The sequence below is a fragment of the Somniosus microcephalus genome, chromosome 13 (assembly GCF_052327205.1).
Source record: "Somniosus microcephalus isolate GS21.2 chromosome 13, FLI_Smic_1.0, whole genome shotgun sequence".
NCBI lineage: Eukaryota > Metazoa > Chordata > Chondrichthyes > Squaliformes > Somniosidae > Somniosus > Somniosus microcephalus.
The window spans coordinates 166,315,954-166,342,047 of record NC_140999.1 but is presented as its reverse complement, the minus strand read 5'-3'; the positions used below and the strand labels follow the sequence as shown (position 1 = coordinate 166,342,047).

The 26,094-nt window shown below is 44.9% G+C and overlaps 1 protein-coding gene across 1 annotated transcript in view; it reads right to left on the bottom strand.

Annotated features, from left to right (window-relative positions):
* The window catches only part of LOC147108756 (DNA (cytosine-5)-methyltransferase 3A-like), a 289,893-nt gene that overhangs the window by 55,111 nt on the left and 208,688 nt on the right, over nucleotides 1-26,094 (bottom strand). Inside the window, exons 14-17 of the mRNA XM_086005535.1 lie at nucleotides 18,935-19,118; nucleotides 18,221-18,305; nucleotides 13,435-13,580; nucleotides 13,022-13,112 (exon numbers count right to left, since the gene is read on the bottom strand). Of these exons, the coding sequence (XP_085861661.1) occupies nucleotides 13,022-13,112; nucleotides 13,435-13,580; nucleotides 18,221-18,305; nucleotides 18,935-19,118 (506 nt within the window). The remainder of the gene's footprint in view (nucleotides 1-13,021; nucleotides 13,113-13,434; nucleotides 13,581-18,220; nucleotides 18,306-18,934; nucleotides 19,119-26,094) is intronic.

The window sequence follows — 26,094 nt, the reverse complement described above, 5'->3', positions numbered from 1 at the left end:
GGAGGCCTTTTTTTCCTTCCCTTCTTGGCATGAGAGGACCTCCAGCCCCAATCGCGAAATGACACATGCCACAACTGCAGAAGTTGCCATCAGAATTTTTATTATGTGGCAGTACCACTGGTTGTCCCTTACATTGTGACACATAATTCCCTTTAACTTACCTAACTGTATGTACTTAACTTACTTATGTATGTATAACTTACCTGTTACCACGAGGACTCACCCCCACGAAACACGAGGACGCACTCCTCGCGCACGAGGACCCATCCCTTGCGAACCACGAGGACCTATCCCTTGTGAAAAACAAAGACTCCTTCCCCGCCGACGACGCACCAGCCCGTCATCCTGCTGGTTGTGTTACCTACTACACGATTCGGCGTGAACAAAAAGTGTGCCGCCCTCCCGGCTGTTTTCTCCTAAATTTACAACAGTTACAAGTGTTGCCGCCCTCCAGGCAGAGTTAACCCCTCCTGAAATCAACAACAACCTGGACCGTTGCCACCCTTTCTCCAGTTTTTCCCTTTTAACAAATGCAAATGTCTATTGAAGCTGCATACATCAAGGACGGGTCTAACGGGCATCCTGCGGCCGTGATCAACACGATCAACTCTTCACCCTCCGTTCTGTTCATGTCGTAGCATTATGGCACGCACTGTTCCGTGCGTTCCAGCCTCCTGAAGGTTTCGCTCACCAGTCAACGGAGACATCGCCCGCGTCCGCCCAATCTGCCCGTCACTCTGATAAGGCCTGCTGTTTCGCACGTCTCTATGGTCCTTCGCCTGACGGATACGTTTTATTCGCCATGACGCGCGTAAGGATCCGCTCACGAGCAGCATCTTCATACCTCGCCTACCAAGTCGAGACAGCACGACCGCCGTGACCACCAGCTCGTCAGACCATCTCATCCTTGGACTTTCGTTAAAGTGAATTCTGGGGGGGCCTATGTGGCGGTACCACTGGTTGTCCCTTACATTGTGACACATAATTCCCTTTAACTTACCTAACTGTATGTACTTAACTTTCTTATGTATGTATAACTTACCTGTTGGGGCTGTTGCCCCTTTAACTTACCTGTTCGGCCGTTGCCCCTTTAAGAGGCGACCTAACGCGCTGACGTCACGCATCACGTGACGCACGCGCGCCGGCCGCCGGCCCGGCTCCGTCTTCCAAGACGGCCGCCGGCACAGCCCGGCCTACCGTGACTTCGGCTGCATCGGCCAGCTGACGGGAGCGACGCGATCTTCCGCCCCCGCGGCAAGCACCGGCACATCCCGGCCTCGCGACCTCGGCCTCAACGGCCAGCCTCCGTACCGGGAGACGCACCAATGCAACGGCGCAGGTCACGTGACCGCCTAAGCGCACACGAACGTGCTGACATCACGACGCGGTCACGTGACGCCCAAAGCGCGGGAACACACAGCAAAGCGTGATGACGTCATCACGCTCTCCACAGGACTGCGAACTCATTCCTCGTGGAGTCCCCGCTGGGACAAGACCTATACCACGGTGCTCCTACAGTCAGCCATCTTACCTGATGTAATTAGTCTGTTCCTGTAAGTAAACAACTTGTTAATAGTTCGTCGAAGTCAAACTCTCTTATTTAGTGGCGATCTACTTTAACCGCTACAATACAAAACAAACAACTGATGGCATTTTTACAGAATACACATTTCACCCAAGTGACTATTTGTGCTTTATTTTCCTCTTACGCGTGCTCCTACGTAGTGGTTCCCCTGTGGCTTCAGCAGTTGTGGAGGCCCCTTGCTCACTTTCCTGCTGCTCCTGTCTCGACACCTTTGGCGGGCGTCCTCTGGGGTGGCGAGACTGTGAGGGCTCGCCAGCAGTCTGCTGCTCCTGCGGCTGTGCAGGAGTTGAGACGTCTATCTCAGTTGGGTGTGGACTCCGGCGGGGCTCTGACCGAGGGCTCTGCAGTGGCATGGAAGTGTGAGCGCTTGGAGAGGAGCCCCCACTTCCTTGAGGTCTGCCACCAACCTCCCTCTCATGGGTCAGGTCCCCCTCAGTGCCTGCAAGTGGCTTGAGAGCACCTTGCTGCACATCAGGGGGGCCATGGGGACCCGTATCTGCAATGGCAGTCCTACTCAGAAGGACTTCCATGAAGGTCTAGTTTCTCTGTTCAATAGATGCCCATCGCTCCTCAAGAGATGTAATTCTATTCTGAACACTCACCAGGTTTTCCACACCCTGGCGACTAACCCCCTCCATGGCCGTAGCCCTCCTCTCCTCTACTGTAGCCAGCCTTACCACGGAGGCAGCAATCATTTCCACGTAGGTAGCTATCCTTTCTGTGTTGATGCGTTCATGCGCCAATGACTCCACAAAGGCTCTGCTCATGTTCGCTATGGACTCCTCCATTCGCTCCACACTCACAGCGACCCTAGAGACAAAACCTGCCAGAGGCTCCTGCATCTGTGCATGGAGTTCCATCACCTCTGATCTTACGGATGGACCCAGGGGCAGAGGGTCGACACGCAGCTGAGCCGAGCTGGCAGAGTCCTGCGCCCTCCGACGAGGACTCTCCACTGCTGTCCCTGTCTCCACAATTTGCTGATGCTCACTTGTTAGCTGTGATACACCAGGTGACAACTCTACTCTATGTCCCGAAGGTCCCACCAAGGTGCGAGTGTCTGCGCTGGTGCTGGGTGCCCTTATTTCTGCCGACGCTGCGCCCTCAGAGGTTGCAGATTCCTCTGAGGAGTCTGGCATCTCAGGCTATTCCTCCTGCACACTGGGGATGGGGGCTCTCGATGGTCCTGTGGGGGAGTCAAGGAAAAAGTTAGAGATGTGATGCCAAGGTTACATGCACATTGCATTTTGCAGATGATCATAAGTCCATATGATGTAGCTTCAGAATCATTATCAGCGACTCATGCAATGCCAATGAGAGAGATGGAAAACTATTCTGTCACCAGCTTGCGGGGATGCACCTGTCTCTCCTTCCCCAACTTCCGCATCTATGTCAGCCCCGACAATCTCCAGGACGCCTTCCTCCCAGAGGGTGAGCTGGGCTAATGAGGGCAGCCCTCCTCCTGTCCTGGCTCGCTCTCTCCTGTTGTGAGCTCTCTTTTCCTGCAATGAGGGAGACAAGTGGAGGTTGAGTGAGAATGAAGGAGTGCAGAGATTACATAGCATAGATACTTAGAAGCAGACAAAGATGGAGTGAGGTTGCAAGACCAAGGGCCCTCCCTGTGTGTTGTCAGTTGTGTTCAAAGCATCAGAGTGAGAGGGAGTGTGAGGGCTGCATGGTGGCATAGTTCTGTGAATGTGAGCATAGAGAGGGAATGGGTAAGGGTGCATGGATGTGAGTGTCAAGTGGGATGTGGAGGAAGAGATTGCTAAAGCTGAGTGCTGGTGAGGAAAGGCAATGGGGATCAGATTGAGGGTGCTGGAAACTTCATACAGTACTTACTTTTCCAGTGCGATGAAGGTCATGGAATCGTTTCCTGCACTGCATCCAGGTGCACCGTGTGAGCCCCAAGGAGTTGACTTCACCACTCACCTGTAGCCACACAGCCTTGGTCTGACTGGGAGGCCTCTTCCTCCCTGAAGAAGGGAACAGGACCTCCCTGTGGGCCCTAGCACCATCCAGCAATGCCTGGAGTGAAGCCTCATCAAATTTGGGGGCAGCTCTTGCCCTCCCGCTGGCCGTTGCTCCTGCAGGCTCCTGTGCCATCTCAATGGTGAAGTTTGGAAGCCTGCAGAAGAAGCAAGGCTTGCTGTGGGCCCTAAAAGCAGCAGCAATGATGAAGTCATATTCTGCGACTTTCTGACTGGAAATACTCAATTGCCAAGGCTTCCCACACATTGGAAATCAATTGGCCAATTGAGTGAAAATTGCATCAATCTCACAGACCCATTTAGATTCGTGTGGGAAACACCAAATTCGGGGAACCCGACAATTCTCCGCACCTGAGTTAAAATCGAGCCCAATGGGTTTGTTTTCTGATTGACGGGATGTGACAAGTGGTGTTTCCCAGGGGTCTGTACTAGGGCCTCAGCTTTTCCCTACATATACATATATATGACTTGGATGAAGGAATATCCAAGTTTGCAGATAACACTATGTTAGGAGGCACAGTAAATAATGTGGATGGGAACAGGAAGTTGCAATGGACAGAACAGACTGGAGGCACTGAATGGCCTATTCCTGTTCCCAAGTTCCTAAGTAAAGCCCAAATTTAACCTGTTTCAACATAAACAGGTTATCACCTCCCAGATCCATGCCCATTTTTTTTCGCAACTCCTGTTTGAATCCTACCAGTCCAGCTTCCGCCTTTCTCATGGAACCAAAATGGCCCCAAGAAAAGTCATAATTGACATCATCAGTCACTGTGACAGTGTTGCTTTATCCCTCCTCGATCTCCAACCTCCTTGAACTCTCCACTGCTTCCACAATTGACCATGCCATCCTTTCCAACACCTGTCCTTTGTTATCCAGTTCCGTGCGACTGCCCTCGCATGTTTCCACTTATCTCCAGCAATGGCTTCTCTTCCCAACACTGCACCATCACCTCTGGAATCCTCCAAGGAACTATCCTCAGCCCGCTCCTCTTCCTCATCTACATGTTGTCTTTTACTACTGCTCTGCACCGTACAAAGTGGAGAAGCATCCGGGAAGGCGCCGAACACCTCGAGTCTCTTCGCTGGGAGCAAGCAGAAGCCAAGTGCAAACAGCGGAAGGAGCGCACGTCAACCCAAGCACCCCACTCACCCGCACCTTCAACCACCGTCTGCCCCACCTGTGATAGAGAATGTGAGTCCCACATTGGACTCATCAGTCACCTGAGAACTCATTTTTGCTGTGGAAGCAAGTCATCCTCGTTTCCATGGGACTGCCTAAGAAGAAGACATGTTGTCTTTCAGTAACATCAGCTGCAGACATGGGGTCAACTGCGACATGTACACTGATGCAACCCAGCTCTTCCAATCCACCATTTCTCTCAACTCCTTGTTTAAAACTCTGGTGCATATATCCTGTTCGCACTAAGTACCGCTCACTAATCATTCTAGTCTTGCTAGTCTACAGTGGCTCTCCATCTCTCAACACCTCACATTTGAAATCTTTGTCTTTGTCTTTAAATTTCTCCAGCCCTATATTCCCCCCACCTCTCATTTGTTGACTCTCACCTATTGTGTATTTTCCCTTCTCTTTGATGCATTATATTGAAAGCAGAAACTTCAGCTGCCCGAGTCCTACTCTCTGGACTTTCCTCTTTAACACCCTCTGCCTCCCCACCTCTCTCTTGTCCTTTAAAACTCCTCCTTAGAATCCATCTCTTATAGAAAGCTTTTGGCCACCCTCTTAATCTTACCTTTTCAGGCATAGCATCCATTTTCCATGTGCTCATCTGTGAAGTGTCTTGGAACTTTTTTTAAAAGTTAAAGGCGCTATATAAATGTAAATCACTGTTGTTCTTAAAACTCAATATGAGCAACATATTCAAATAAAATGTTCAGAGATTTTAAGTCCCAACCCTCATTTTTTGAAGCCATTAAATTTCAACTTTTTAAAAATTAAAATTAAATTGAGATTACTTTTTGTAATGTATTCTTCTTCTTCTTAGGCAGTCCCTCGGAACCGAGGATGACTTGCTTCCACATTAAAAATGAGTTCGCAGGTGAATGATGAGTCCAATGCGGGACCTACAGTCTCTGTCACAGGTGGGGCAGATGGTGGTTGAAGGGGCAGGTGGGTGGGGTGCTTGGGTTGACGTGCGCTCCTTGCGCTGCCTGCGCTTGGCTTCTGCTTGCTCCCGGCGAAGAGACTCGAGGTGTTCGGCGCCTTCCCGGATGCTTCTCCTCCACTTTGTGCGGTCTTGGGCCAGGGATTCCCAGGTGTCACTGGGGATGTTGCACTTTTTCAAGGAGGTTTTGAGGGTGTCCTTGAAGCATTTCCTCTGCCCACCTGGGGCTCTCTTGCCGTGCTGGAGCTCCGAGTAGAGCGCTTGTTTTGGGAGTCTCGTATCGGGCATGTGGACATTGTGACCCGTCCATTGGAGCCGATTGAGCGTGGTCAAAGCTTCGATGCTGGGGATGTTGGCCTAAGCAAGAACACGGACGTTGGTGCGCCTATCCTGCCAGTGGATTTGCAGGATCTTGCGGAGGCAGCGTTGGTGGTACATCTCCAGTGCTTTGAGGTGCCTGCTGTACATGGTCCATGTCTCTGAGGCATACAGCAGGGCGGGTATCACTGCTGCTCTGTAGACAATGAGCTTAGTGCTGGGTTTGAGGTCCTGGTCTTCAAACACTCTCTTCCTCAGGCGACCGAAGGCTGCACTGGCACACTGAAGGCGGTGTTGGACTTCGTCGTCGACGTCTGCCCTTGTTGACAGTAGGCTCCCGAGGTATGGAAAGTGGTCCACGTTGTCCAAGGCCTTGCCGTGGATTTTGATAATCCGGGGGCAGTACTGTGTGGCGGGGGCAGGTTGGTAGAGGACCTTTGTCTTACGGATGTTTAGTGTAAGGCCCATGCTCTCGTACGCTTCGGTGAAGGTATTGACGATGGTTTGGAGTTCGACCTCCGAGTGAGCGCAGACGCAAGCGTCATCTGCAGACTGTAATTCGACGACAGAGGATGGGACGACCTTGGATCTGGATTGGAGGCGACGGAGGTTGAACAGTTTCCCGTTTGTTCTGTAAATTAGCTCCACTCCAGTGGGGAGTTTACTGCGGGTGAGATGGAGCATTGCAGCAAGGAAGATCGAGAAGAGCGTTGGTGCGATGACACAGCCTTGCTTGACTCCGGTTCGTATGTGAATTGGGTCTGTGGTGGAACCATTGGTCAGGATCACGGCTTGCATGTCGTCGTGAAGCAGGCGGAGGATGGTGACAAACTTTTGAGGGCAGCTGAATTTGAGGAGAACACTCCATAATCCCTCACGGTTGACAGTGTCGAAGGCCTTTGTGAGATCAAAGAAGCCCATGTACAGCGGTTGGTGCTGTTCCCTGCATTTCTCTTGTAATTGACGTGCGGTAAAGATCATGTCCATTGTGCCCCTTAGTGGGCGAAATCCGCATTGCGACTCTGGGAGGAGCTCTTCGGCCACTGGGAGAAGGCGATTGAGGAGGATTCTTGCGATGACTTTCCCTGTGGCAGACAGCAGGGAAACCCCTTTGTAATTACCGCAATCGGACTTGTCACCTTTCTTGAAGATGATCACAATTACGGCGTCTCTGAGATCCCCTGGCATGCTCTCCTCCTTCCAGGTAAGAGAAATTAGTTCATGAATTCACGCCAGTAGCGCTTCTTCACCATGCTTTAGTGCCTCGGCGGGGATTCCATCTGCTCCTGAGGCCTTGTTGTTCTTCAGTTGTCAGACGGCCTTTTCAACCTCATGCCGGGCTGGGTTGTGCTGAGATGGTGGCGGGTAGCATGCTGTGGGATGGAGTTGAGGACACTCGCGTCGAAGACAGAGTCGCGGTAATGTATTATGCATTACAGTACAACTGAGCACCTGCTGGTGGCACTGGTGACCTATTTAGTTATTGCTCACAGCAGCGCCACTATCAGCACATTAATGGTACAGCAATTCCATCATAGTAGATAACAAAACCCATCGGCTCCCTCTTTCTGAAGTAGTTAAAATATATCTGATACTTTTTATCTATCTATCTATCTGTTGTTCTACCTTTCTTTGCCCCTTACCAGTATCAGTTCTGATGAAGGTTCAGAATTGAAGTGTTAATCTGTCTTTTCTCTCTTCAGATGCTGTTAGGCTAGCTATATATATAGAAACATAGAAGATAGGTGCAGGAGTAGGCCATTCGGCCCCTCGAGCCTGTTCCGCCATTTAATGAGATCATGGCTGATCATCCAAATTCAGTACCCTGTCCCTGCTTTCTCCCCATATCCCTTTAGCCTTAAGAAATATATCTAACTCCTTCTTAAATATATTTAATGAATTGGCCTCAACTGCCTTCTGTGGTAGAGAATTCCACAGGTTCACCATATCCCGCATATCTGTTTTTATTTCAGATTCCCAACATTCACAGTTTTGCATATCGTAGCATTACTACTATGGGCAGTACTCCTCTGAACTCTGTCACTTCTAAACTTCACATATGTCATTCTACATGCTCAACCAGCTTCCTACATCTCCCTTTGTCCTACTGTCACAGTTTAACTTGCAATAATGTTCCAGATTTACCTTTTATATACTGTTTACTGCCTTATATACCTCTGAACTTCCTTCTCAGTCACCTCCTTTCATGGCTAAAAAGGTCTATAACTCAATCTTCGGATGCTCAAAATCAGTCTTGTAGCTCTTCTCTGATCCTTCTTCCTGGTGTCTCAGTGAACAGAACTTGGCACAGTACTCAAGGTGTGAACTGAACAGAGCACTGTACAATTTAAGCATAACTAACTCCAACTTGTCCTCTACTGTATTATTATTTATGTAGTTCAGCATTCTATTTGCTATGCTGAAATGATTAGACATCTTAAATGCCAAGTCTACTAATACTTCTAGATCACTTTCACCTTTACCCTTCACTTTTTCAATACCATTCATGGTGTACTTGTAAGGAGTAATTTTAAGAATATACACTCCCAGCAGGCAAAGCTCCATGCTCAGACCATGTATTTGTAAATTTACCCTATGTTGTCCATGTTTTTTCTTCCCATGTGAAATAGTTTATGCTTGTCCATACTAAATTTAGTCGACCACTGTTGCACCCACTTGAGTACTTCAACTCTAATTGTAAGTCCGTGACTGCCTCCTCAACTGCCCCACACCGTTATCTTACAGTTTAATATCAGCAAAAACCTAACCATGATTTTCAAGGAATATTGACATTGTGGCACATGGATGAGTTCAGTTCAGTATCCACAGAGAAAAGCACTATTCTAATTACTGAAGTGATGAGAAGGGAGTGAGAAATTTAAGAAAAAAAAAGCAGCAAGTGTTATTTGTATTTCCTTTCTCATTTTGTTTCTGGTCAAGATATTCCCCCAGGACATTAATGCAGTCCTGATTGCTTAAGAGCTTGTTACACAAATAACGTCTGAAAATTCAACTGTTTCACATCATATGAACACAAAGATAGCACCATTTGGAGGGCTTGCAAAGAAAGATTAATTTCCACATTTAAAGAGGGAATCTCACCATTTGATAGCAACTATTTAAATAAAATCAAAGAGTTATAAAGTTAACATTTGTGAAGCCCTGCACTGCCAGTGGGGTCTTACACACTGCCAGCGCATCTGTGGAAAGTGTGGCTGTGTGCGTGGCCTGCTGGGAGAGCACGGCCTTGCTAAATTTAGCCTTTAATATTTTTATCTTAAATAGTAAGTTTTACAACATTGGGGGTACTAGCTCAAAGGCATTACTAAGCATCACAGTACAAGGCAAAATAATTAACATCAGTCAGCATTAGCCCAAGAATGTTCAGCATCAATTTTACATGTTAATTCTGCTCCCTCACACTACTGGACTCGGATACCCTCACAGACCAGTGTTCGCAATAACATCAGTACAGACATGTTCACATAATGACCAAACGGACAGAACAAAACAAAAATATGCTAAAGTTCAATATAATACTTTGTAAATGATATCTTCAGGATGCACTGATGCTCTAAAAAGAACATGTTTGTCGTTTCTTTTTACAATAAGAAAATACAAGCATACCAAAAAATACAAACAGTTTACTATTTGAGATGGAATCTGTGAAAGATTTTGTGTGCTCGAAGGTGTAACATTTTGAAAACCCTTCAGCCACGTTCCCATTAGCACTCAGATGAGTTCAGTTGGACTTCCCCACAGTAACTCAATGAGCTGCACCAAGTGAATTAGCTGGGTATCAGTTAGAATCCAGTCCCTGATCATAGACTCTCCGTGTATTTCAAGTGGTCGAACAAGGTAAACATAATGATCCGTAACACAGCACAAAATGTAACATAAAAAGTTCAGTAAGCCAAGGTTCAGAACACTTCAAACACAGATGATCTTCCACCTGGCACAGTGACAAAAACACTGGCCTATAAATTTGGCCACCTAGTGCCCATTCTTTGGGTGCTAACCGGCCTACTAAGCCCCCAATATGGTGGGCAGGAAGCATACATTTCCAACTGGAAGCACGTCACCTGCCATACTGGGACAGGAAAAAAATAGTTGTACAGAACACACGCCTGAAGCAGCCGTTACCCTTTACATATGCAAACAAGGGGCCTGTTTGAGGCTGCCTATTGCAAGATTGGTTTCCCCTCAGGCATCTGGCACTGACACTCAGTAAAACTAGACCTTGCTATCAAAAATGTAAGTTTTTGAAATTTACTTACCGGAATGTGGAGCCGATAAGAGCAGGAGTGTCCCTCCCGACCCCATATTTAAAGAGCGTGGGCCATTGTTACTACCACCCGATCTCCACCACTCCCTGATTGCCGCCGCTCCCCCTCCCTGGCCTCCTATTTCCCGACCCTCGGCCTCCTATCTCCCAACCCCTTGCTTCCAATCCCCCTCCCCGCCCCCGGCCTCCAATTCCCCTCCCCTATAAAAGGAGTTAACGGCCAACATTCTTTTTCATCTGTGCACTCTCTTTTAGTGATTTTTGTACCTGGGCACCCAAATCCTGTTGCTCCTCCACAGTTCTGAATCTCCCACCATTTAAAAAATATTCCAGTTCATCTTTCTTGGATCCAAAGTGGATGACTTCACACTTCTCCATATTTAACATCATCTGCTATAGTTTTGTCCACTCACTTAATCCGTCCATGTCCCTTTTTAACTTCCTGCTCCCATCTACACAACTTGCTGTGCCTTCTAACTTAATGTCATCTGCAAACTTGGATATACAACTCTCTATTTCTTCATCCAAGTCATTGATAGATATGGTGAAAAGCCACGGTCCCAGTACAAATCCCTGGGAAACACCACTTGTCACATCTCACCAATCAGAGTACATTCCCTTTATCCCTACTCTCTGTCTCTTAGCTCCCAACTAATTACCAACCCATGTCACAGATTACCTCCAATTCCGTGAGCTCTAATTTTTGCTAATAATCACCTTATCAAATGCCTTCTGGAAATTCATATAGACAACATTCACAGACACTCCCTTATCCACCCAGTTAGTGACATCAAAAAATTCCACCAGATTAATCAGACATGATCTCCCTTCACAAATCAAAGCTAACTTTCTTTGATTAGCTCACACATATTCAAGTGCTCAGTCACTCTTTTCCTGATGATAGATTCCAGCAACTTCCCCACAACAGACGTTAAACTGACAGGGCTGCAGTTTCCTGGATTCTCCCTCCCTTCTTTCTTAAATAATCGAATGACATTTGCAATTTTCCAATCCAAAGGCACTATTCCTGAATCTAGAGAGCTGTGAAAAATTATGACTAACGCATCTCCAATTTCCCCATGTTTCTTTTAATAACCTAGAGTGGAAACCTTCATGTCCTGGAGTATTGGCTATCTTAAGTCCCGTTATTTTCTCCATTACCATTTTCTTACTTATATTAATTCCACTAAGTTCCTCTCTTTGAATTACTTTTAGGTTCCCTTGTACCGCTGGTATTTTGTCGTCTTCCTCTACTGTGAAAACAGATACAAAGGGCCGGATTTTCCGATCGGAGGCTTCCTACGGGCGGATGCCTCTGATCGGAAAAAATCTACGCTCTTACCTGCTGGCTCCGTAGTTCCTGAGACTTCCGATCCTGGGCCTCTCCTGGTCCACACGCGCAGAGGCCCAGGTATCCCAGGGACGCATGCGGTTCGCAAGTGTCCCTGGGATCATATGGGCCATGGGGAACCAATCAAAGGGAATCCCCATTCACAATTTTGACAGGTCTCTACACATAGATCTGTCAAAAGTATGAATGGGGATCACTTAAAAAAGTGATCCCCATTAAATACATTTTTTTTTAAATCATGTATTTAAAATTAAATTAAATACAATATTTTAAACAAAACTTTAATTTTTTGAAAAAAATAATGAAAGTTTTTTACGGGGCTAAAAATAAACGTGCCTTTTTTAAAAAAGTATTTAATAAAAATTATAAATGAGTGGAATTTTTAAAAAAAAACTCTTGCCAGGCGTAAGACTTTTAAAGCTTTTCAGTGGGCGGAAATTGTGCAGAAAGCGGAACCCTCTGCCCGCGGAAGCCCTTCTCCCGGGCAGGCGGATGATCTGTCAAGATCGCAAGTGCCAGGTTTTAGTGCATGCGTTTCGCATGCCTGAAACCGGCACTTACGAGGCCCCTACAAGTGCGTACACACCTCGTACCCGTGGGGGGTCGGAAAATCTGGCCCAATGTATTTAGCAAGTCTGTCATTTCCTGATTATCCATCATTGTATCACCTGTATCTGTCTTTAATGGGTTCACATTCTGCCTCACCACTCTCTTTCTCTCAATATATTTATAAAAACTTTTACTTTTTTTTCTCCATACATTCTTTTTGCACCTCTAATTACTTTCTTTGTATCCCTTTGTTGCTTTATAAAGCTCTCCCAGTCTATTGTATTTCTGCTTTTCCTTGCATCAGCTCAGACAGGTCACTGGATGGCATGTTTCACTACAATGGAATACTCCATTGATGGAGGTAGAAAACGGTCAGCACATTAGAAATACACATCCTGTTGGCTAATCATACAGTGGCCCTGCCAGCAGTCACAGAGCAGTGGTTTATGTGAGCAAATAAGTGAAAATGATCTAGAAAAAGCTACAACATCGGAATATTAGACCTCAACTAGGAGATCTGAATGCAAACTCCTCTCTTGAATGAGATTAATCAAACTTGTCAGGTTCAACTAGGCTGTCTGGCCATCAGTGGCATTGATGGGACCAGTGAAGGTGTTTGTGACGTCGAGTGGACAATCCCAACTCTTGAGATGATGGAGGATAGTGTGAATGAATGGGGCTAACATTTGTAGGGAGGGAAGAAAGAAATAAGGGCTAAACACAAAAGAAATGCCATCAAATCTTTGATAGGTAGGACTTTAAGAATCATAATTGTGTTGGCTTGGCCTTACTTGAAGACAAATAAATAATTCCTACCATATAAACCCTTTCTTGCAGGGTTTACAATAGAAAGATCATTGCATGGGCTTCCTCCAATCACCAAATCAAACGGACCCCACTCATGAATCTGAAATAAAAAGGCACAGTCGATTCCATATAAGATACCTGTCAGATTAACTTTAACTTTCTTCTTAAAAAATGGAAATGGTAAATCCAGAACCATTTATTATCTATACTGCCTCATTTCACCATTACAGGCCTTACTGTATTCAGTTATAGTTTGTGCTGTGACTGTACCCCTCTTCCACAATTACACATGACATTTATGTACAACTACAAAATGGCATCCCAACAGAGGCAGATAAAAGTTTCTGGCTTTGCAACAACTGAATTATTGGCTCTGCTATTGCATCTCCTGGTTTCTCAATAAGGCGGTTTGTTTCTCTTACGTTTTGCCTGCTGATGTTCCTGACATCATGCACGTATGTAATTTTTCCTTCATGCCGGACAGTTCCTACTGCAATTGAGTCTTCACATATTTCAGATGCAACATATCTCTCTACTTTAAATCCTAGGTCCCTTAAAACTAAATACCCTGTAGAAAACAAGAGAAACATCAATTAACAACAGAAAATGCTGGAAAAACTCAGCAGGCCAGGCAACATCCGTGGAGAGAAAATAAAGTCAACGCTTTGGGTGAAAACCCTTTGTCAAGACTAAAGAAGCACAGGAAATGAAATAGATTAAGAGGCCAGGCTGGGAGAGAACGAAAGTGAAGAGACATTAAGAGGTATTCAAAACGAAACGAGATGGTGATAGGACTAGTGGAGACAAAAGACGGCTCTAAATTAGGTGTGAAATGCGCTGGCAGAATGGGAGACAGCTGCCATGTGGGAGAGAGAAAAAAAAAGAAAGGGGTGGGGGGAAAGGCCAAAACAAAGGTGTGGATAGAAAATATAAGTAAAAATGTAATAGGGGCCGAGGTTATGATCTGAAATTGTTGAACTCGATACTGAGTCCGGAAGGCTGTAAAGTGCCTAATCGGAAGATGAGGTGCTGTTCCTCGAGTTTACGGTGAGCTTCCGTGGAACAATGCAAGAGGCCGAGGACGGTGAGGTCCGAGTGGGAATGGAGTGGTGAATTAAAATGACAGGCGACCGGAAGCTCGGGGTCACCCTTACGGACTGAACGGAGGTGTTCCGCAAAGCGGTCACCCAATCTGCGTTTGGTCTCCCCAATGTAGAGGAGACCACATAGTGAGCAGCAAATACAGTATACTAGATTGCAAGAAGTGCAAGTAAATCACTGTTTCACCTGGAAGGGGTGTTTGGGGCCCTGGGCAGTGGGAAGGGGGGAGGTATAAGGGCAGGTGTTACATCTCCTGCGCTTGCACGGGAAGGTGCCAGGCGAAGGGGAACTGGGGGTGATAGAGGAGTGGACTAGGGTGTCTCGGAGGGAGCGGTCCCTATGGAATGCTGAAAGGGGAGGGGAGGGGAAGATGCGTTTGGTGGTGGGATCACTTTGGAGGTGGCAGAAATGGCGGAGGATGATCCGTTGAATGTGGAGGCTGGTGGGGTGAAAGGGGAGGACAAGGGGAACCCTATCGTGGTTCCGGGAGGGAGGGGCAGGGGTGAGGGCAGAAATGCGGGAGATAGAATGGACACGGTCGAGGGCCATGTCAACCACGGTAGAGGGGAATCCTCGGTTGAGGAAAAAGGAAGACATGTTGGAAGCACTGGTGTGGAAGGTGGCATCGTCGGAGCAGATGTGGCGGAGACGGAGAAACTGGGAGAATGGAATAGAGAACATCAATTAGCTGCTTTCAGGGCCAGCAATTTAAGATACCACTAAGGTGATATTATTGGGTGCCACAGTACATTACTATAACAGTAGGGTAAGCTATTAGACATTTTCAAAATTCATTATTGGGATATGGGCGTTGCTAGTAAGGCCAGCATTTATTACCCATCCCGAGCTGCCCCCGAGAAGGTGATAGGCCGCCTTCTTGAACCGCTGCAATCCATGAGGTGCTGGAACCAAGTGAATTTTAGTCGAAAGCAGTACAGTAAGCCTCATTTTCAATACAGGGTGAGAAGTATGGGAGAGAATTTGGTGCTTAGGAGGATAAAGAAGAAAATTCAAAGGAGCATTGACCACAGTAGTATTAATAAAATACAGATACAGAAGAAAGAATGTGATAGGAAGAGAGGTTGGAAGCTGGAGATGAAAGAGGAGCTGTCTATCTGCAGACAAGATTTTCCTTGTATCTTGTTTAGGGTTTTATGAGAGAGCTGTTAGAAGAGTCTCTAATGATATGGAAGCACTAACCAAGTCTTAGATAGACCAGCGCTTCAGAGAGGTAAGAACTGTTGAAGGGGAATGAAATACTTGGTATTGAAGAGGAAACCAAGGGGCCAATTCTCACTTTCAGTGCAAACGGTAAACTGGTGGTTGTGGATCGACTGCCCATTGTACGCACTGCATTGAGGTCAACTGCCTGCTCACTGCCCACACTGAAAGTGAGAATTACCCCCAAACATCTTGTAGGCAGCCTTAGCAATGGATGAGATGTGGGAGTTCTGTTTGACATCAGAAGAGATAGCAAGGCTAAGAATGCTGATAGATGAATGAGGACTAAAGGTCATAACTGGAAGGGTAAGAATAACTACCTTTCCTAGGGACGTGATGAACAAGAGCAAATTTCCAAGGAGAAAGCAAGTTGGACTGGGGCAAAGAGAGATTCAAGATAAGCACAGAGGACAATGAGAATGATGTCTTATTGGAGTCTAGAGTAAAAGGATTCATCAGACCCGGCTGTGAGAACACGTGATGTTGCTCACAATAGTCGAATAGAATGGAGAATACTGAGATTAGAGTTAAAGAAGAAAAGTCAACCAAGGCAGTCAGCTTTCTTTTTAGTAGAACTAGCAACTATACTAGAAGGGTAGAAAGGATAAGAGAGCACTTTGACAAGGACCAGAGGAGTGGCTGCTGGAGACACAAGAAAACAGCAGTTGACACTTCTTTTCAATAAAGTTGATTTTGGCAGTACAAATAGTGCATTTCCAGAGGTGGAGCGCCAAGATAAAATTGCATGCTACAGACCAATTAAGGTACCAGGTTGTAACTGGCAGAATTTTTATTGAGACAGTGGAACAGCATAATTGATTAAGCCAAGATGCAGTTAAAATGTTCCCAGTATCCTTAACAGTGGATTATTCAGTTCTCACCAATTTTCTCCTCCTTTCCTGAAGGTGTGGTCTTCTTGCTGGGTGATGGTTCTAGGGGGTTTTCTGGTGCTTTGTTGAAGCGACTGTTTTCACGTGTGAGCCTGGACAGTGAGTAAACTCATCAACTCTGGGTGGGGGTGGGGACAGGGGGGATCACAGACGAGCTTGATCTTGGGATCACAGACAAGCCTGATCCTGTCCACACCCTATGTCCCCATAAGTACACTTCTAATAGGAATCATTGAATAGTGATCAGAAACAGGAACGTTGGATTTTTCCCTCCCTGATTTAGGAGCTGAGGAACATCGACAGCCAAGCAACCACTGATCTAAAATCACAGATTAGGGATCAAACCTGGAACCTTCTTGGTTTGCAAAGCTCAGCTACTCATCAGATGAACAAACTAAGCCATGGGGTCTGTGTTGGGGCTGTTCTTATTTACAATAAACATAAATGTTCTGCTGTTGGGAATTGAGGGAACTATATCAAAATTTGCTGATGGCTCCAAATTGGGGAAGTATAGCAAATTGCAGCGGATTGTGAAAGACTGCCGAAGGACAGAGATAGGCTATTAGGATAGGCACAAACAGATCCAATGCTGTTCAATGTAGAGAAATGTTAAGTAATATATTTTAGTGGAAATAAGAACAGGGAAAGGAAATATATCTTAAATAGTAAGATTTTAAATAGAGTAGAGGAGCAGAGGAACTTTAGTGAGCAGGAACACAATTCATTAAAAGGCGTCAGTGCATGCAGATAAAGTCATAAAAAAGGAAAATTGATTATTTAGCTTTGTGTCTAGAAGCATTAACTACAAAAGCAAGGAGGTAATGTTCAGCTTATAAAAGAACTTAATTAGACCACAGCTGTACAGTTTTAGGCAGCCTACTTTGGAAGGATATAAAAGACAATGGAAAAGGCGCAGTGTAGAGCCACTGAGATGTCATCAGGGTTGAGGGGTTACAGTTATGAAGAGAGACTTCAGAAGTTGGGGCTTTTTTTTTTACCTAGTCTTGAGAAAGTTGAGAATTGCCCTTTTAGAAGTCTTAAAGATTATGAAAGGTTTTGATAGGGTAAATAGGATAAATTGTTCCATTCGTTGTTGAGTCAGCAATGAGAGGGCACACATTTAAAATAATTACTAAAAATAATTAAAGGGGAGGTTAGAAAAATCTTTATAAAGAGGGACATTAGAATGTGGTGTTCTCTGCCACAAGCCATCATTGAAGCATAATCCATAAATACTTTCAAAATGGAATTAGATAGTTGATTAAAAAAAAGAGAAATATGAAAGAATATAGAGAGAAACGGAGAGTGGAATTGGATTAGATTAGGTTGCTCATGTGGAGAAAAACACTGGTGCAGATTTGATTGGGTGACTGTCCAGTTTCTGTGCCATTCTATAATTCAACTGGATTCTTTTTAAAGAAATGTAAAAAGCCACCACCTGTTCAACCAGTTAGCTAATGTAGGGAATAGCGGCTATTCGAGATTCATTACATGACAATGACCTAATCATGGGTCCAGATCATGTTGTAGAACACAAGTCAATTGGTTTATAGCTATCAGCTGAATCCTTAAGCTTATACTGCAGCTTTAAAATTACTTTCGGGGATCCTGTTAATTTTTAGGATATTTACTATTTAAAGGATAGTGCTGTTCAATTTTGTTCCTATTGTGGTGAGAGTAATTGTCAGTGTGGAGGCTGACTGTGATTCTAACTTTGTAAGATTAATGAAAAAAAAATGACTACAACCTCATTACTGAGTCTATCACCAGGGCTGCTGTAACTTGCGTGGAAATTCCATTTATGCAGCTATCCAAGGTTTCTACTAATCCTCTACTGCAATTATGGCAGCCGATTGGGAGAACCCTGAGAAAAATCCTAGCATATGTTTAGTAATAAATAATTTGCAGTTGATAATTGTAAAATTCAATGAAACACACAAGTACAGAAGCTTGGTATTACTCTGCATATTACAATGCAATTTTTGGGGAACTTTACCTGTCGCTATCCCATCAAAGAGTGACAGAACTTTGATTGGCTTTCTGTGCTCAGCAGGTACTGCTGGGTAAATTTTAGGCGGATCCTGGAATTTGAAAAAAATATACAATTGAAAACAGCCATTTATGGTTGTGTGAATGCTACAGAGTAATTACAAATAAACTTCATTTAAAAAAAATCTAATACATAAAGCCATCTCCAAGAGACTCTTATTTGTCTAGTGTTAGGACACTACTTTGTTGGGGGAAAGTTTTATTCTTATGTTTTAATACAATTTGTCCAAACCACTTCTTTCTCAGTGCTACATGGCTAGCTACTGGATTAGCTCGAGGCAAAATTGTGCCTCAGCTACTGTTGTAAGTGCAACCCCATAATTTTTACCCGTTAAAGGAGGCCCAATGAAAACTACTGGTGTTACAAACTTACTCATGTCAAATTCTTCTTAGTTACTTTAACAGAGGCATTAACCCATTTAAAATAAATGTCAAAATAGCACAAATGTTCATACAATAACAACAGCAACAGGAATTTCTTCTATTGTGATAAATGGATAATTAGTCCACATAAAATATTACTTTGAAATATACAAAGTTGTTAACACATTTTGTAATATGCTTACACAGATAATATTTATAACATCTAACAAATCAATATCATCTGTCAATATCACAGAAGTTTTTCCTTGGTCTCAGCTGAAGAAATTGGACGACTTACATATTCCTGACCATTGTCGCTGGCAAAAAACTCTTGTAGTTTCATGGTCCAGTCACTGCGTCTTCTCAGCACTCCATAGCTTTCGTATGGAAGACACATGTAACATCTCCAAGGGTCTTGCACCTTGGCCTCTTCAGAAGCACCTGGACCCACTAGGATGTCTATGCAGTCCACACAAAAGCATCTACAGACAAATAGAGTGTGAATCATGTGAGTGATGTTAACATATGATATCTTGACCATATAATTGTTTTTAAAACTCCTAGGGGGGAGAAATTCATTATCGCCCCGTCTGGGGAGCTAAATTTTAAAAGTTGAGAAAATTAGCGCCAGGCACTAATGTTTCTAAACTTTAAAAAAATATTCGGTTTTGCACTCCAGCAAGGAAGTGGAGCACTAAATCAAGTGCTCCACTTCCTTCTTGCAGCGCAATCGGCAGCAGGCGGGGCAGAAACTTCAGCAGCGCTGCACACTGGGCCGTGCAGCGTTGCCGCGTTCAAAGGCTCCTGCCCTCCCTTAAAGGGAAGGTCCATTGCTGCAGGCTCTGCAATATAAAATGTACCTAGCTGGACAACCAAGGCAGCTGCGATCCTACGCGATCAGCCCGGCACTCAAGCAGAGTGCCGGGCTGATCGATCGCGGGCAGGAACCTGCGAAAAAAACTGGAAGAAAGTTAAGTTTTTTTTTACTTACCTCGGCCACCTCACCTTTAATCATCGCCCCTGAAGCACGCCTCCTGCAGCTGTCGGTGTTTTCGACCGGCGCTGCTGCAGGGGGCGGAAGTCCATTTTGGGTCCGGGGCGCTACCGGGGCGATGTACACAGCGATGACGTCACGATCTCTGGACGAAGGAGATCGGGGCGCAACGCCTTAGCGCCGCCGCAAAACTCCCGCCGAATATGGTGGGAGTCGACGTTAGTGCTGCGCCCAGTCGCAAAGCCATTTGCGCTCCCCGTTAGCGACCCCTGGGATTTTAATCTACATATAGACTGGAAAAATCAGATGGGCAAAGATAGCCCAGATGAGGAGTTCATAGAATGTTTTCGGGATAGTTTTTTTTAGAACAGCACGTTCTGGAGCCAACCAGAGAGCAGGCTATACCAGACCTGGTATTGTGCAACGAGATAGGATTAATTTATGACCTCATAGTGAAGGCGCCCCTAGGTAGCAGCAATCATAATATGATTGAATTTTACATTCAGTTTGAGGGAGAGAAGAGTGGGTCCAAGACTAGTATTTTAAACTTAAATAAGGGCAATTATGAGAGCATGAAAGCAGAGCTAGCTAAAGTGAACTGGCAAATTAGGTTAAGGGATAGGTCAAGAGAGTTGCAGTGGCAGACATTTAAGGGAATAATTCAGAATACACAGAATATATACATTCCAACGAGAAAGAAAAATTCCAAGGGGAGGACCCACCATCCGTGGTTAATTTAAAAAGTTAAAGATAGTATCAAACTTAAAGAAAAAGCATATAATTGCGCAAAGGTGGGTGGCAGGTCAGAAGATTGGACAGAATATAAAAAACAGCAAAGAATGACTAAAAAGATTAATAAGGAGAGAAAAATTAGAGTTCAAGAGAAAGCTAGCTAGAAATATAAAAACAGACACAGGAAACTTTGGTTTATCCGGAGGTTGTATGTCCGGAATACTCAATCTAATGGCAAAAATCAGGAGCCGTTTTCTGTAAGTATTTTTAGATCTCGTTCTTTTTTTTTCCCCAGTCAGCCACTGCAAGGTCTGTAGCTATAGCAACAGCTTCAGCTACAGACGCTTGCAGCTGCAGCCGACTCTTTAGAAGCTGTTGCTAAGCAACAGTGTTTGTTGTCAGATACGGAGATGAAAACCTCCGTATGCTTCAACATTAACTTTGTATGTCCGGCAGTTTTGATAGATCGGCAACACGCCGGTCCCGTCAGTGCCGGATATCACAAGGTTTCCTGTAGTAAGAGTTTCTATAGATATTTAAAAAAGAAAAGTTAACAAAATGAGCATTAGTCCTATAGAAAGTGAGTCTGGGGAATTAATAATGGAAAATAAGGAGATGGCAGTTGAATTGAACAGGTATTTTGCATATACTATAGAGGATACAAGTAACATCCCAGAAATAGCTGTAAATCAGGAAATGGAAGGGAGGGAGGAACTCAAGAAAATTATAATCACCAGGGAAGTGGTACTGAGCAAATTGTTGGAGCTGCAGGCTGACAAGTCCCCGGGTCCTGATGGACTTCATCCTAGGGTCTTGAAAGAAGTGGCTAGTGAGATAGTTGATGCATTGGTTTTAATTTTCCAAAATTCTCTAGATTCGGGGAAGGTTCCATTAGATTGGAAAATAGCGAATGTAACTCCTTTATTCAAAAAGGGAGACAGAAAGCAGGAAACTACAGGCCAGTTAGCTTAACATCTGTCATAGGGAAGATGTTAGAAGCTATTATTAAAGACATTAAAGCAGGGCACTTAGAAAAGTTCAAAGTAATCAGGCAGAGTCAACATGGTTTTGTGAAAGGGAAATCATGTTTAACCAATTTATTGGAGTTCTTTGAGGAAGTAACATGTGCTGTGGATAAAGGGGAACCGGTGGATGTACTGTACTTAGATTTTCAGAAGGCATTTGATAAGGTGCCACATCAAAGGTTATTGCGGAAAATAAAAGCTCATGGTGTAGGGGGTAACATATTGGCATTGATAGAAGATTGGCTAGCTAACAGGAAACAGAGAGTAGGCATAAATGGGTCATTTTCTGGTTGGCAAGATGTAATGAGTGGTGTGCCACAGGGATCAGTGCTGGGGCCTCAACTTTTTACAATTTATATAAATGACTTCGATGAAGGGACCGAAGGTATGATTGCTAAATTTGCTGATGACGCAAAGATAGGTAGGAAAGTAAATTGTAAAGAGGACATAAGGAGGCTACAAAGGGATATAGATAGGTTAAGTGAGTGGGCAAAGATCTGGCAAATGGAGTATAATGTGAGAAAATGTGAAATTGTCCATTTTGGCAGGAAGAATAAAAAAGCATATTATCTAAATGGTGAGAGATTGCGGAGCTCTGAGATACTGAGGGATCTGGGTGTCCTAGTGCATGAATCGCAAAAGGTTATTATACAGGTACAGCAAGTAATTAGGAAAGCTAATAGAATGTTATCGTTTATTGCGAGCGGAATTGAATACAAAAGTAGGGAGGTTATGCTTCAGTTATACAAGGCATTGGTGAGACCACATCTGGAGTACTGTGTACAGTATTGGTCTCCTTATTTAAGGAAGGATGTAAATGTGTTGGAAGCAGTTCAGAGAAGGTTTACTAGGCTAATACCTGGAATGGGCGGGTTGTCTTATGAGGAAAGGTTGGACGGGCTAGGCTTATATCCGCTGGAGTTTAGAAGAGTAACAGGTGACTTGATTGAAACATATAAGATCCTGAGGGGTCTTGACAGGGTGGATGTGGAGAGAATGTTTCCTCTTGTGGGAGAAAATAGAACTAGGGGTCACTGTTTAAAAATAAGGGGTCGCCCATTTAAGACAGAAATGAGGAGAAATGTTTTCTCATAGAGGGTCGTGAGTCTTTGGAACTCTCTTCCTCAGAGGGTGGTGGAAGCAGAGTCTTTGAATATTTTTACGGCAGAGGTAGATAGATTCTTGATAAGCAAGGGGTGAAAGGTTATCGGGGGTAGGTGGGAAAGTAGAGTAATCAGATCAGCCATGATCTTATTGAATGACGAAGCAGGCTCGAGGGGCCTACTCCTGCTCCTAATTCGTATGTTCGTATGTAAGGCACACAATTTCACCCCCCTAGTATCATTATACCCGAGATGGCCCGATATGTGCAACTGTTTGTCAGTGAATGCCAAGAGAAGACACTTGAATTCAACTCAAGCTTCCTCAATGGATGATTTTTGAGCTGGAGTTCAATCAGTGACTGGGGGCCTTTCCTGAATTGCTCACGAACACCTCCTGGCACACTGACCGAAGGGCAGCATGGATCCTTCCTCAAGCTGGCCCGTCTCAATGCTCCTGAACAAGTAGATCATGTGGGTGTGAAGAGCTAGGAAAAGAAAAACCCTCAACACCATGGGAAGTAATGGACCCTGTCAGAGACCTCTATTAAAAGATTCTCTTTATACACTTCAAAATAGTCCCACTGAAAAGATGATTGGGAGGGTGGGGGTGTAATTTGGTGACTTTTTTTTTAAGCTGACACTCTATAGTTTCTGGTCTCTTAGCACACACCTAAATGATGATAAACTTTTTATTGGGGACTTTGTTTACCTGGGGCATTATTTTTATTTTTTATAGAGTTTTTGAGGATTCTTTTAGTAAAAATACACATATTTCACACTTGTATGCACTCCAAAGGTATGTATTACAGGAGGTGGAAGCTCTTGAAATAAGTCCTGGAAATGATAAGTACTTAACAGAGGGTGATGTAGGCCCAGAGAATCCTCTTATACTGAACCTTCTCTGTATCAATCATGTCAGAGAAAACTAGTCAGTTTAACATTTGCAAACCGGGAGTATTGGTCTCCAACCAAATGAATTTCAGTGACATGAATAGTAAAGAACTGATGTTGTGCAAGGTGATTCTGCACACAATAAATTGCCAGTTGTGGCTGGGCAAGTGAAGGTGAGTCACTTCCCCACCTGGGGAACATGAACTAAAGGATGAGTCATATGATGTTACTGTGTACATATTCTACCCAAATTGGGTGTGGGAACCTGCAGGACTGAGAAAATATACTGAATGACAGGGTCAAAAAAGAGTTAAGAATGTTCTTCATATATCAGAAAGACAGAAATTCTCTGAATGTACAGGATGAAAATGCACAGCTGCAGAATGAAAAGGTAAAGCTACAACAACTTGCATTTATATAGCGTCTTTAACATAGTAAAATTTGACACCGAGCCATATAATATTAGGACAGGTGACCAATAGTCAAATAGGTAGTTTAAGGAGCGAATTAAAGGAGGAGAGAGAGAGAGAGAGAGAGATAGAGAAGTGGAGAGGTTTAAGGAGGCAATTTGGTATGCAAATCACAAAATAATTCAGAGAAAGCCCACACATTTGACACAAAGCAAACAAATCATGCAGCGAGTCATTTTTTTTTAAAAGTGTGAATTATAAGAAACAGTTTGGGCAAAATATGGTTCCTTTATTCTGTGGAGAGTGGGAAGGCTGGAATTGGCAGATGGAAGGAAGGGTTTAGTAGGCAGAATAAATGCTGACTGCTATGTAAAAGTAAAGTTGTTTTTAAATTATTATTTGTTTAGCTTGGATCATGGGAGAGACATCATGCACTGGCCACACCTTTACATCACTAAATGTAAACACAAAGAGAGGCACTTGGATGCCAACTCAACCACAATCCTGGGTTGTGGAGAACCAGGAAGAATATCAAAGGGTAAGTTTCTTACAATATATTTATTCTTCTGAGTTCATTAATCCATCTGCTCTGCTAATGATTAATGACAATGGAGATTTATTAACTTCAGAAATATAACCATTTATTAACATTATTAGAGGAGCACAGAGAAGATACACAAAATAAAAAGGCAGATAACGAGTCATGTCCTAAAAGAGCCCCATGGCAAGGATATCCTTTGTTGCACCACTGTGTATATAGCCAAATTAATCAGAATGCAGATACGTGGATAACTACAATCAGCTCTTAGCCAAATGTTCTGAAAGTATCAAACCCTCTACATCTCCAGGATCCCTACAAGTAACTTGCTTCCTCTAACAGAAGAGATTCCTTCGCACTATATTTCTGCCAGTCTCCCTTCATCTCAGTAAGACGCACACAGCAGTTAGGGTCATTCACTCACTTCTTCCTAGTAAGCCTTTTTGAATGCAACAGTGTGCTCTGTCAGTATATCTTGTTGTAAAATGATCCAATATCTGGTGTACACTAGAAGTTAGAAAATGAACCAAAAAAACTCCAGCAGAAAGGGAATTGTGCAGTAACCTTCCAGCTTTTGTCAAGATAGACACAGATGAGAGAGTACGTTTAGCCCATTTTGGGTAAATGTCATCTAACTGACTCTGAGAAGGGCCTTCAGCTACTCCAGGCCAAACACTAAAAACAGGCGGGTTTGGGTTGGGTGGGAGGTTGAAGTATAAGAAATCTGCATACCAACCCCAACCCGCCCATTTCCGGTTTTAACGGCGGCAGCGGGGGGGAGCAAGGAGCGGGCAACCAACCCGCTCCCAGGAGGCAGGTTGGCACTTCAAATATTGCAATGAGGATGCGTGCCTCTTTTTGAAGCACCATTTTAAATTTAATTCTGGGCAGCTGGGTTTCCCAGGCCTCGGGGAACCTGGCAACTAAAGGAAGGCGAAGACTGCTGGATCCAGGAGGTAAGTGCCTTTCCACTTACCTGCTGGATCCAGCATCCCTGCCTTGCCAACCCCCCGCGATCACCCCCCCGCCCCCCAACCGACCTCCCCCACAAAGCCCCTGATTCTCTGGTCCCCAATCTTCGGCCACCACCCCCGCCGGCTCTCTGACACCCACCCCCCGAAGCAGGAGTGCTTCTCCCTGGCTGCCCCAAACATACCTGTAAACCACTCCCTCGATTGGGTAACCGCCGCCCCCTACCGCTACATCCCCTCCAACCGAGCCACAGTGTCCCACCGACCTGGCCTTTACAATCTCGCACCCCACCCCACCCCTGGTCATTCCGATCCCACCCAACCTCCTCTGTGCCCCCCCATTTCCCCCTGGCGTTTTTGATCTCCCCCTGGTCTTTCCAATCTCCCCCCCCACTCCAGCCTCCGATCTCCATGCCCCCCTCCAATCTACCCCTCCCACCCCCTGCCTTTCCGATCCCTCCCTCCTTCCTCTCCCCTCCTCGGCTGTGGCCTGGTGCCGAAGGCCTACCTGCCCGGCAGACAGCCAGCCTGCCTGCCTCTCAGTCTGGCTGGCTGCAGCCAGCAAATGGATACAAAAAATGTTAATCAAGTCCTGTCGTTAAATTCAGCAGGACCTGAGGGATACCTGTTCTTTCGGGTTTCTCAAACGCAAAACAGCCCTCCCCGCCTCCCCGTAAATATAGGGGACAGTCTCAGCCATGGTTATGTGGATTTTGCCATCAGCAGAAAAATGCTGCCTGTACTTTAAAGCCTGACCTAGTTTAGCCTCAAAGGTGGTGTAAGTGGTCATCTGT